The sequence below is a fragment of the Lampetra planeri genome, chromosome 14 (assembly GCF_965212315.1).
Source record: "Lampetra planeri chromosome 14, kcLamPlan1.2.h2, whole genome shotgun sequence".
Lineage (NCBI taxonomy): Eukaryota > Metazoa > Chordata > Hyperoartia > Petromyzontiformes > Petromyzontidae > Lampetra > Lampetra planeri.
The window spans coordinates 10,087,949-10,100,747 of NC_136120.1; the positions used below are offsets into that span (position 1 = coordinate 10,087,949).

Consider the following 12,799-nt stretch of genomic DNA (forward strand, 5'->3'; position numbering starts at 1 on the left):
TCATCATTGTCACCGCGCACGTTTACCCAGGAAAGTCTCAGGGCCCTGCTCTTATACTCGGGGGACGACGGTTGCCACTCGTATTTCCCAACTAAGCGATTTGCGGAGGTTTTTTTCTTCTTCCGAATTCCGAGCGTGAAGCCGTCACGCAACAATGGCGTCCTCTCCTGGTGATGATGTCGCCGGGACCCACATGTCCACTCTGAAGCAGGCTGTTTGCGTTGTGGTTAATACAGGCCGCGGCGTTAACCAGGACCGGCCTGCCGGATCAGAATCTGTTTGAGACGGTGACGTCACCTGGCAGTCAGTAGCGTGTTCGCCGCTTTTTGCAGAGGTTCGCGGTTCGAATCGAATGGCCGCCCTGGTTATTGCTGCGGTGTGTGATAACCATAGTAGTAGTAGTAATACGATGCACTGTCAGCTAGACGGTTGACGTTAGAGATCCCTTCACGTCATTCGCAAGAGCAGGCCATTGAAAAACTTAAATTAAAAAAACATTTAAATTCTACCAGGAAAAGCCCAGAGCTATGTAGGCCTTACCTGACGCCTGTTGCTGTATATTCGTAGTTTGCATGTCTCTCTCCCTGTGGTCGTGATGATTTTTCTCGGGGTCCTCATTTAGATTAGTTGGCTGCTATACATTTTCCGCGTGATAAGCCTCTGCGTTGCGCTATCATTTGTGGCCAGGTCGTTTCTGAAAAAGAGCGACATAGCTCAGTGGACTTTAACTGGTAAAATAAAACATATTAGTCTTAGTTTAGCATCCAAGAAATGCTGAAGCTTTACGCGCATTCCTTGTCGAACACGGAAATTTTTTCTGGAATATAAAAAAAAAACCTTGAACGCTCGCCGTGTGGACAACTGATGGGAGCCGTGCGATTGTTGCGAGGATTTTGCCCGTGCCCAGCCTCACGCCGCTGTGGTTTGTCTTGCAGGGAGCGGCGTGACGTGAAGGCGTTGATCCCTGGCCTGCTCGTACCTCGTTTACTGAAGATTTACTATTTCTACCAGAAGAGCAAGCTTTTGTACATACACCAATACATTATTTTGTTTTACATATTTTTTAAGAACAGTGTTAAGATTAAGAAAACTATAATTCTCTCTGTCCATATCTTTGAAACAAATTTAATTATTTACTCTTAAATTATGGAATGTATGTTAAAAAAAAAATCTAAACAGTATTTTTAAGATGACTATTTTGTTGGGTGTTACACGTTTTATATTTTCAACATTTTGTTTTTGTTTGTTACTGGTGCCATTACGCTCAGAAGACTTTTCACTCTGGTATTTTTCATGGAATGTGTCCTTTAAAAATAAATAAATACATCTTGTTAAGTGTTTGTGCAATTGTTTTACATGTGCAGCAGTGGTGGCCCTGATAGATGTAAACATCTTGAGCAAGCTGATTGCTACACGAACAGCAACATCTCAAGACCCCAGGGTGGCCACGTTCTCTCCACTGCAGAGCAAGCCTAGGCACGCTTCTAGCTCAGCCTGGGCCTATTCACTCTCACTGAGTTTCACGAATGATCCACGATACCTCTTGCGTCGAGGAGCATAAAGCGTCACGCAAACTCCGCTCACCCTCACGGCGGCCTTTGGCTGGCCATCGAACAAAGACGGGCTCGGACACCGCCTGCTTTCAGATGCGTTTCCTTCCGATATGCGGAAGCCACGGGTAGCTCTGCACTGTTAAATCGCAATTGAAAACTCATTTATTTAGAGCTGCCTTCTGTGTGTGGCACATTAGGAATGGATCACTCTTTTAATTATGTCCTTGTGCAGCAAGGGAGTAAAGTGTGGTTCTGTGAAAGTCCTGATGTGCTGTGCAGTGCATCAATGCATGTGTGTACAGCAGCATGTGATGACTGAGTCGGGCCTGTAGGTGGCTGGCAGGGTTATTGAATGACCGCGCGGATATACCAGTCACATGGTTAATGGCGGCTCGGGCGCAAGGCTGGTTGTAACACACGTGTTGTGGCATTTTACAGAGTGACGGCGCTGTTCTTCCCAAGATTGATATTAACCACAATAAATAAATGTGCTTGCCCTCGATTTGGAGCACCTGCCCACGTCCCTCATTTCGAGTGTGCAACATGTGTTTAGTTTGTTGTCCTTCCCCCGCGCCTCCGATTAGCGCGGTTGGCTACGTACGGTGCGAAAGCAGTTCATCGTACGTACGCAGAGCAATATCGGCACCAGATCTCGGTACAAATCCATTGCTGCCACTCTCTGTGTGCCATGATGTCCTTTCTCAAAGATGCCTGCGATCATGGCCTTCCTCAATTTAGCTCTGTCCTTTATATTTGCTCAGCAACCTTGCATTGGATACAGTTGCTTCCAATTGATCAGACCGCTTAACTAAGTTAATTCGCTGTCTTCCCCAGCTCCTTGTACCCATAATTTTTCCATCAAAACAGAATATTCAGTCTCTTGTTTTCTCATGCCATAAATTTCGATTTAAAGCTTTCGCGCCTGCAGGGATTCATCTTCTTGGTTCTTTTGGTAAAGTCACGTAGAAGGGAAATAATAAAATAATAATAAAAATAAAATGCCATGTCCAAAAAATCGAACCTTCGCCTTTCTCTAACTATTTTCACGAGTTTTATCGTTGTACCTATCTGCTTTATATTGGTTTGCTCACCTTGTTAATTATCCCTGAAAGTTAACATCCTTCTCCTGAGTCGGAGAGTGATGATCTCTTTCTGTCTCTCACTCACCTGGTGAGTTTGGAGAGTGATGATCTCTTTCTCAGTCACCAGGTGAGTTGGGAGTGTGATGATCTCTCTTTCTCTCTCAGTCACCAGGTGAGTCGGAGACTGTCCGGGTCAAACACGGGTCAGGTGGCGACCCCAGGCCCCAGTTCTAAGCGCCACTAACGGGGTCAAGGCAGGGCCTGATCGAGTCCTCCACGGGTCAAATGAAGCCCAGGCCAAAGGCCGGGAGGCAGCGTCGGAAACAGTCCGCCAACAGGTCTTGGATGTTTTTATTTTTGCCGTACCAATAAAATGAACGGAGGGGAACTGGAAAATCAAAATACGCCTCGGGGTTTGGCAGCAGGCAACACTCGACAACTCTGCCGCCCACCCAAGATGAAACGCAAACAATGATGCTATTTGAGTCGCGTGTTGACGGATTTGAGTCAGACGTTTTTTGACAAATTGCAAAACCCAACCCTGCGAGCGTAAACAAAAAAAGCAAGACGTTCTAAATTCCCTCGTGTTCAGGGACGGTATTGGACATTTCATTGAGTGACGGTGAAGCCAGTTCATGGTAAGTGCGTTCCGAGAGTGCGTTCCAGAAAGGCCGTGCTCAACGATTGAGGAGACGTTGGAGCCATTGCGAGGCATCGGTGCGGAACGAGGCCCCAGGTCACGGTCCCAGGTCACGGTCCCGGGTCACGGTCCCAGGTCACGGTCCCGGGTCACGGTCCCAGGTCACGGTCCCAGGTCACGGTCCCGAGTCACGGTCCCAGGTCACGGTCCCGAGTCACGGTCCCGGGTCACGGTCCCAGGTCACGGTCCCGGGTCACGGTCCCGGGTCACGGTCCCAAGTCACGGTCCCGAGTCACGGTCCCAGGTCACGGTCCCGAGTCACGGTCCCGAGTCACGGTCCCAAGTCACGGTCCCGAGTCACGGTCCCGAGTCACGGTCCCGAGTCACGGTCCCAAGTCACGGTCCCGAGTCACGGTCCCAAGTCACGGTCCCGAGTCACGGTCCCAGGTCACGGTCCCAAGTCACGGTCACGGTCCCAAGTCACGGTCCCGAGTCACGGTCCCGAGTCATGGTCCCGAGTCACGGTCCCGAGTCACGGTCCCGAGTCATGGTCCCGGGTCACGGTCCCAGGTCACGGTCCCGAGTCACGGTCCCGAGTCATGGTCCCGAGTCACGGTCCCAGGTCACGGTCCCGAGTCACGGTCCCGAGTCATGGTCCCAGGTCACGGTCCCGGGTCACGGTCCCGAGTCACGGTCCCAGGTCACGGTCCCGGGTCACGGTCCCGGGTCACGGTCCCGGGTCACGGTTCCTGGTCACTGTCCCGATTTCCGTGAACAGTATTGGTGGGAAGCAAGCAAATTATAATGTTCACGGACATGGCGAAAGTGAAACACCGAAGTTCCGTGGCCGCGGTGGCGAGACGTTCACCTCCTCCTCGCCTGGTCGACGGTTCCATGATCCTGGCGGAGCCAATGGGGGGTGGGGTGGGGTGGAACGTGCCCCCCCAATCCGATCGAAATCCCTCATTTCGATCGGATCAATGGGGTTTATTAGTAAAGAATCGGCATTTTGCGACCCACACTGCCACTGTGCAGCATATTATCACGTGCCAGGGACTCTATGAGATGATAGGACAATAGTCTGAGTCCATGATTGGCAATAAGTAACGGCAAAGCGGTTATAAGTGACTCAGAATTGTGCGCAGTTGCGTTATACAGTACACACGACTTCCCTGAAGGCATCAACACCTTCAGCGAGCTCGATGCCGATCACACGACGCGGTTCGAATTCGACCCTCGATCGATGGCTGCGCCATCGCCGCACACGCGTCGAATGAAAATCAAGGGACAACTCCTTACTTACTAACAACTCCTTGTAGTGCGTATTTAATGTGGCGCTGCACTCTGATGTTGTAGGAGAAAGCATTTATGAATAAGTCTATTTAATTAAGTAGAACGCGTTGTCTATATTTATTTAAAGTTGCGCATTTTGATGTGACGTCACATTTCTCAATCCCCCCCCATCGTCACACATCGTCACAAATGTCTGACCCCCCCCCCCCCCGCTAGGTGCGTGACGTCATTTATGGACGGCCCCTTGCTGGCACACCGAAGTACTCGTTATTGGTCGTGATGAGCGGGAATTGGATTTGGGTCGGCGGATGCGCAGTGCGCTAATCACTGCACCACCGCTCTCCTAATTGCGGCACTCAAATTCGTACAGAAACACATCTCCAGCACCACCCCCAGATCTAGAGGTATTCCCTCCCAACTGACACCAGCACCCCAGATCTAGAGGTAATCCCTCCCACCTGACACCAGCACCACCCTAGATCTAGAGGTAATCCCTCCCACCTGACACCAGCACCACCCCAGATCTAGAGGTAATCCCTCCCACCTGACACCAGCACCACCCTAGATCTAGAGGTAATCCCTCGCACCTGACACCAGCACCACCCAAGATCTAGAGGTAATACCTCCCACCTGACACCAGCACCACCTCAGATCTAGAGGTAATCCCTCGCACCTGACACCAGCACCACCCAAGATCTAGAGGTATTCCCTCCCACCTGACACCAGCACCACCCCAGATATAGAGGTAATCCCTCCCACCTGACACCAGCACCACCCCAGATCTAGAGGTAATCCCTCCCACCTGACACCAGCACCACCCCAGATCTAGAGGTAATCCCTCCCACCTGACACCAGCACCACCCCAGATCTAGAGGTAATCCCTCGCACCTGACACCAGCACCACCCAAGATCTAGAGGTAATTCCTCCCACCTGACACCAGCACCACCCCAGATCTAGAGGTAATCCCTCGCACCTGACACCAGCACCACCCAAGATCTAGAGGTAATTCCTCCCACCTGACACCAGCACCACCCCAGATCTAGAGGTAATCCCTCCCACCTGACACCAGCACCACCCCAGATCTAGAGGTAATCCCTCCCACCTGACACCAGCACCACCCCAGATCTAGAGGTAATCCCTCCCACCTGACTCAAGTACCACCCAAGATCTAGAGGTAATCCCTCGCACCTGACACCAGCACCACCCCAGATCTAGAGGTAATCCCTCCCACTTGACACCAGCACCACCCCAGATCTAGAGGTAATCCCTCTTATCTGGCATTCGGAACTGCATTGGTGCTCACGCATTGCCACCCATTGGCGGGGAGTCATCACGTGACGCAGTGGCGCGATTTGAAGCGGCAGACGCGGGGACAGAGACAGACGCGGAGACTCCGAGACTCGGAGACACAGAGACACACAGACACAGAGAGTCTGAGACATAGAGAAAGAGAGAGACTTAGAGACACAGAGAGTGAGAGACAGACACATAGAGTCTGAGACAGTGCGACGAGAGACACAGGGACAGACAGAGACACAGAGACTTAGATACACAGAGACAGAGGCACAGACATAGAGACACAGAGACAGAGACTTATAGAGACAGAGACAGACACAGAGAAAGACACACAGAGACAGAGACACACAGACATAGAGACAGAGACACAGACACACACAGACATAGAGACACACAGACAGAGAGACAGCGACACAGAGACACAGACAGACAGAGACACAGAGAGTCTGAGATAGAGAGACACAGAGACAGAGACACACATAGACATAGAGAGACAGAGACATAGACACAGAGAGTCTGAGAGACACAGAGACGCACTGAGGCTCATAAAGACACTGAGAGAGACGGAGGGAGTTAGCAGACACACTGAGACAGTGGCGGACATAGACACACAGAGACACACCACGGAGACCTCTGGGGAAGAGGTGAGCACCTACTTTACTCCCCTGTGTGTCTCCCACACCCCGTGTCTCTCCCCGTGTCTCCCACCCCCGTGTCTCACCCCCCGTGTCTCCCACACCCCGTGTCTCTCCCCGTGTCTCCCACCCCCGTGTCTCACCCCCCGTGTCTCCCACCCCCGTGTCTCCCACCCCCGTGTCTCACCCCCCGTGTCTCTCCCCGTGTCTCCCACCCCCGTGTCTCTCCCCGTGTCTCCCACCCCCGTGTCTCACCCCCCGTGTCTCCCACCCCCGTGTCTCTCCCCGTGTCTCCCACCCCCGTGTCTCACCCCCCGTGTCTCCCACCCCCGTGTCTCTCCCCGTGTCTCCCACCCCCGTGTCTCACTCCCCGTGTCTCAGCCCCCGTGTCTTCCACCCCCGTGTCTCACCCCCCGTGTCTCTCACCCCCCGTGTCTCTCACCCCCCGTGTCTCACTCCCCGTGTCTCTCCTCCCCCCCCCCCCCGTGTCTCTCCCCCCATGACTGATGCTCCTACTGTTGTGGAGTGACTCATGCAGCCAGCTGTGGCTGCAGAGTTTGGTAGTACATGTTGTTTATGTCGTTTATTGTGAAAATTCGGTCACAGTTCCTATGACCTGCACTGTTTCATTGCTTTTATGGCTTTATTTTGGTGATTTTCGATACGTTTTTTGGTTTGGCCATGTTTGTGTTGTTGTAGTACAGAGTTAGACTGATGGCCTTAATCTAAGTTGTCTTGTGGTGGTTGTTGTTGTTGTTTGACTTGCATCCCACTGGGATAATTGCACAGGGTTGATGTACGGTGATTTTTTCTGCAATATTTTGCTGCCTTTTCTTGAATTTTCTGTTTGTACTTAGTCACATAGTCACTTTAAGATGTTTTCTTGTTCATGTTTTGGTTTGTTGCGGTTGCACCCGATTCAAGAGCCGAATGGCTCACAGGGCTATACCTAATAAATAAACTTTGAACTTTGATGTCTCATTCTCCCATACCCCGTGTCTCTATCCCCGTGTCTCACTCCCCGTGTCTCTCCCCGTGTCTCTCTCCCCGTGTCTCTCCCCCCGTGTCTCTCTCCCCGTGTCTCTCTCCCCGTGTCTCACTCCCCGTGTCTCTCTCCCCGTGTCTCACTCCCCTATGAGTCTCGTGCCACCTTCACCCCGTGTCTGTCTGGCAGCGTGATTTGGGGCCGTCCATAAATGACGTCACACACCTACGGGGGGAGGGGGGGTTTTAGCAATGTGACGTCACATAAAAATGCGCAACTTTAAATAAATATAAACAATATAATTGTTATAACAACACTAATTTGTATTAATTGTCATTATTAACTATTTGATTATTTAAATTTACTAAGGTCACCTTTTATTTATTCCATGGGAGAATGGAGAAGCATACATTTTGTAAAATGTTTGAATGATTGTTATTAAACATTTTAATTTTAATGATTCTACCAGGAGCTTTTCAATCTGTGAAATGAATATGTGATTGTTATAATTGTACTCTCCATTTTGCTTCGTTCTACTACAAAGTTTCAAGTATTTTTTATAGTTATTATTACTTTTAATATTTTATAATTATAAGAGAATTTCAATAAAATAGTCTGAACATCTGTAGTTTTAGTTAGACGTTGAATATTTTCTAGTGAATTTTATGCTAAATTTCAGCTTTACAACGCCTCCTTTTTAATAAATGTTTTCTCCTACAACATCAGAGTGCAGCGCCACATTAAATACGCACTACAATGACAATAGTTTTAAAGCGATTTGAAGAATGCTTTATTTTCAAAATGGAAATATGGTTTTGGGGGGGGGGCAGAGCTTTGTGACGTCATATTTGAGGGGGGTCTGATTTTTTGTGACGAGGGGGGGAGGGTAAAAAATCGCACCAAAATCGCGTGACGTCATTTATGGACGGCCCCTTTCCTTGTCAACCGATTGCGTGACCCCTCTGCCTCGTGATTGGCTGACCAGATGTGCAAACATCCCGTTTTAAACTATTGTCATTGTAGTGCGTATTTAATGTGGCGCTGCACTCTGATGTTGTCGGAGAAAACATTTATTAAAAGTCTATTTAATTAAGTAGAACGTGTTGTCTATATTTATTTAAAGTTGCGCATTTTGATGTGACGTCACATTTCTCAAACCACCCACATTTCTCAAACCCCCCCCCCTCGTCACACATCGTCACAAATCGTCACAAATGTCTGACCCCCCTCCCCCTACGTGCGTGACGTCATTTATGGACGGCCCCTTGACTGCTGCTCTCCATATCCACATGATATCCCACCTTGTTGAGTTATCATTTGTTGTTTAGGACGGGGGGGGGGGGTGGATATTTGCTGTCTTGTCCCCCAGAAGGCCGCGTGGCTGATGAGATGTGTCAGAAGTTACCCGAGTGTTGATGTGTCACGTGCATGTTCCTGTGAAGGGAGGCAGAGGCGTCTGCTCGTTGCCACGTGACGGGAGACGTCTCGGCCATGTCGGAAGAGCAGCTCCGGCTGCAGGGCAACGTGCGCTCGCTGCAGGAGATGCTGAGGCTCACGGAGCGCAGCCTGCACGGCCTGGGTCCGCGGCGCCCGGCCAGCCAGCGCTCGTGAGTAAGACGGGCCGGCGAGCTTCCCACGCCTCGTCAAACGCATCGCGGCGACGACGGCGACGACGGCGATCGCCATCCTCGCACGCACTCCCTGGCGCTGCTATCACTGCGATCCGTGCAGCGTCCACCGCCGCCTCGGGTTGCTCGAAGGAGCTTGACGTTCAGCTGTTACATCATCGTGCCGTACGATAGAAGAAGAAGAACCACCTACCTCGTAGCGCAGGCCTGGGTTCTAGTCCCTTTCAGTGTGGCGTGAGTTTGTTCGTCCCCCGTGTTCTGGATTGGTTTCCTGCGGGTCCTCTGGTTTCCTCCCATAGCTAAAAAAACAAACAAACGAACCGCCCATACGGTGTAACCGGGATCGGCCGAGCATCCCGATGCAGGACCCATCCTTTAAAAAAGTGCCTTAGGGCTCAAGTGTGGCTTTCCTGGGTAAATAAGTGTGATGATGATTATTGTTTTTTTTGTATGAAAAAATAAGAATAGGTTTCACCATTTCGATTTAAAGCTTTCGTGACTGCAGGGATTCATCTTCTTGGTTCTTTCGTTAAAGTCACGTAGAAGGGAAATAATAAAATAATAAAAATAAAACATAAAATACAATTCTCACGACGTTTCGGCCACAACGCAAGCAGCCGTCCTCAGGTGAAGAACAGGTCTGTCGGAAAGACAGTGTCTGAAAGACAGTGTCTGAAAGACACTGTCTGAATGACAGTGTCTGAAAGACAGTGTCATTCAGACACTGTCTTTCCGACAGACCTGTTCTTCACCTGAGGACGGCTGCTTGCGTTGTGGCCGAAACGTCGTGAGAATTATTTTATTATGTTTAATTTTTATCATTTTATTATTTCCCTTCTACGTGACTTTACCGAAAGAACCAAGAAGAGGTTTTTCCATTTTTGGCAATAAAACAGGTATTAAGATGAATAACAACAATGAACCATCTCGCCAGTGAATGGGCGTGTGTTTAGTGAGGATGCAGAGATCCCTGACCTGACCTTGGATGACCTTTCGGAGCGACCCATCGGCAGTGGCGCCCTCGACGACGACTGCCGCTCGCAGCGAGGTGGAAGCCGCGTGGTGGATACCGCGCCCACCAGCAAGGTGCCTTCTCTTGCCGGCGCTGCTTTACACAAATAACGCAAACCTCCTGTCTGCGGTAATGCTGCTGCTCTGATTTTATCTGGCACTTTTCATCTCGAAACGCCGTTTAATTTAAATGGCAGACAAGCGGAAAGGTGGCCAGAACCCGCGCCGACGATTACCCGAGCTCTGTGGTCCTACATTTGGATGTTTGGCCAACTCTAATGACCTCACGAAGCACTCAAACCGGTGGAATTGAGCAGTTAGGTTGTGCGACATACACAGGAAGAAAACTTGGATACAGTTCAGAGTGTTAAGAGTATTTGTTACCTATAGAAAATATTATATTTCGATTTAAAGCTTTCGTGACTGCAGGGATTCATCTTGGTTCTTTCGGTAAAGTCACGTAGAAGGGAAATAATAAAATAATAAAAATAAAACATAATAAAATAAAAATTCTCACGACGTTTCGGCCACAACACAAGCAGCCGTCCTCAGGTGAAGAAACAGAGCTGTCGGAAAGACAGCGTCCCAATGAACACCGCCAAGCTTGGCAGCGTATATTTATATATGATATGTGAACTCCTTTGTCAAGGCGCTCTCCTCCCCCGACCCAGCTTAAATATACCGCAGGCGAGGGCGTCGGGCCAGTGCCAACAATTTTCCAAGCTCTGTCGTCCTCAATATACGAAGGTGTTATCGGCCAGTTCATGGAGAAAACGCATGCGCGCGGGGGGGAACAACGCTCTATCCCATACACGCCGCAGAGCGAGTGGAGCCCACACTTGTTGTGCCGCCTTCTCTCGGCAAGCCAACCTATGGCACCTCCTCGACCGCCCGCGCACGGGCAGGGAGTTGAACGGCGTCGATGCGATTTACCAATCTTCGCTGCCTCCACGGTGCTGGACTACAGGCATTTGTGCGTGCGGGCTTGCAGATGCCACCTGTATCACGCGTAGATGAGGAAAACCTGGAGCTGAGACGGAAGCTCATCAGCCTGTGTTCGGAGAACTCTTCTCTGGTGATGGAGAACCACCTGCTGCTTCAACAGCTCGATAGCGCCAACGCTGAGGTGCGTAACGGCGTCGCGCCCCTGTCGTACAGGCGGCACGAGCGCACGCGCCCGGCACGTCGGCAGCACCTCGGATCTGATGCTCGTGTCGGGGGTGAGCTGCTCTCCTACGATGGAGGGATGTTAACTTCCTCGCCTGGTATACAGGAGGTCGTGGGGTCGGTCCCGACCCTGACGCCTGCTGTGTATTTGGAGTTTGCGTCTCTCCCTCTCTCTCTCTCGGCATGGTCACGTGGATTTATCTCCGGGTCCTCCGGTTTTTCCCTCCACATTTAGAAACGTGCGTTTGGAGAATTTGGCTGCTATCTCCAAATATTGCACCGGATAAGCCACTTTGTTGAGCTGTCATTTGTGGCCAGGTCGCTTCTGAATGAAGCTACATAGCTCAGTGAAGCATTACCTGGTAAAATAAAAATGGATAAGTTGACCGCAAATCGCTCGGAAATTCCGACCTCAAAACCGAGAGGAAAATAAAAAGGAGTCACACTTCAAGCAGAGCTGTACGCGTGTGTAAGTTTGTTGAACTTCTTTCGCACCGTACGTAGCGGACCGTGCTAATCAGAGGTGCTAAGTGCTCCTGCTCACAATCATAGCCATGCCATGGGTACACAGCACACGTGAATCACGAGCGTCGCCTGTCCCTCCAAACAAAAACTAACAAAAAATTGTATCGGCAAATTCCTGCAACCGTTTGATTTTCATGATGAGTTCAATGATGACGTGACCCTGCTGCTGCTGCTCTATTTAAGACCGGGAGCAAGAGCAGAGCCTCAACATTCTGGCGAATTGCCCGATGATGCTGGATGCAATTACCAGCGAAACGTCGTACTACTCAAAAATTGTAAATGTTGTGGTTTCACGCTTCAACACACCGGTGGGCTAAAGCAGTGAACTATTTGTCTTGTCAACGTGAAACTTTTTTTGCTGATTGGCCGTGTCGGGTGGTGGAGGGTTACGACACATTTATAAATAACGCGATCTAACCCAAAAACGTTGATTATGAATACGTTTTTATGTACGCGTGTATGTTTTATGTTACAGATAACGCATTTGGAAGGTGACGTGACTGCCTTTGTGAAACGGTCTCGAGACGTGGAAGACAGGGTGTCAGGCTTGGAGTTAAGATCCGCAGAGCAACATTCTATGAGGAGGTTGGTATGTTTCGATTTAAAGCTTTCGTGACTGCAGGGATTCATCTTCTTGGTTCTTTCGGTAAAGTCACGTAGAAGGAAAATAATAAAAATAAAACATAATAAAATAATTATCACGACGTTTCGGCAACAACGCAAGCAGCCTACTCGACAGACCTGTTTTCCACGAGAAGGCAGAGTCTGAATGACTCTGCCTTCTCGACAGACCTGTTCTCCACCTGAAGACGGCTGCTTGCGTTGTAGCCGAAACGTCGTGAGAATTATTTTATTATGTTTTATTTTTATTACTTTCCTTCTACGTGACTTTACCGAAAGAACCAAGAAGAAGGTTGGTATGTGCCTGTCGTCACGACACCCGCTGACCACTGACACACGTGTCGATGGGAGCATTCCCTTCG

The 12,799-nt window shown here is 50.0% G+C and overlaps 2 protein-coding genes across 5 annotated transcripts in view; both read left to right on the forward strand.

The window, feature by feature from the left end:
• The window catches only part of LOC144722356 (sodium-dependent lysophosphatidylcholine symporter 1-B-like), a 107,972-nt gene extending 106,637 nt beyond the window's left edge, over nucleotides 1–1,335 (forward strand). For all 3 annotated transcript variants that reach the window (XM_078600546.1, XM_078600548.1, XM_078600547.1), the window contains one exon: nucleotides 936–1,335. In XM_078600546.1, the coding sequence (XP_078456672.1) occupies nucleotides 936–947 (12 nt within the window). In that variant the 3' untranslated portion in view covers nucleotides 948–1,335. The remainder of the gene's footprint in view (nucleotides 1–935) is intronic.
• A 4,557-nt stretch (nucleotides 1,336–5,892) lies between these two features.
• Nucleotides 5,893–12,799, forward strand: part of LOC144722358 (uncharacterized) — a 38,490-nt gene continuing 31,583 nt past the window's right edge. For both annotated transcript variants that reach the window (XM_078600549.1, XM_078600550.1), the window contains exons 1-5: nucleotides 5,893–6,509; nucleotides 8,928–9,092; nucleotides 10,067–10,199; nucleotides 11,116–11,250; nucleotides 12,292–12,401. In XM_078600549.1, coding sequence (XP_078456675.1) covers nucleotides 8,977–9,092; nucleotides 10,067–10,199; nucleotides 11,116–11,250; nucleotides 12,292–12,401 — 494 coding nt within the window. In that variant the 5' untranslated portion in view covers nucleotides 5,893–6,509; nucleotides 8,928–8,976. The remainder of the gene's footprint in view (nucleotides 6,510–8,927; nucleotides 9,093–10,066; nucleotides 10,200–11,115; nucleotides 11,251–12,291; nucleotides 12,402–12,799) is intronic.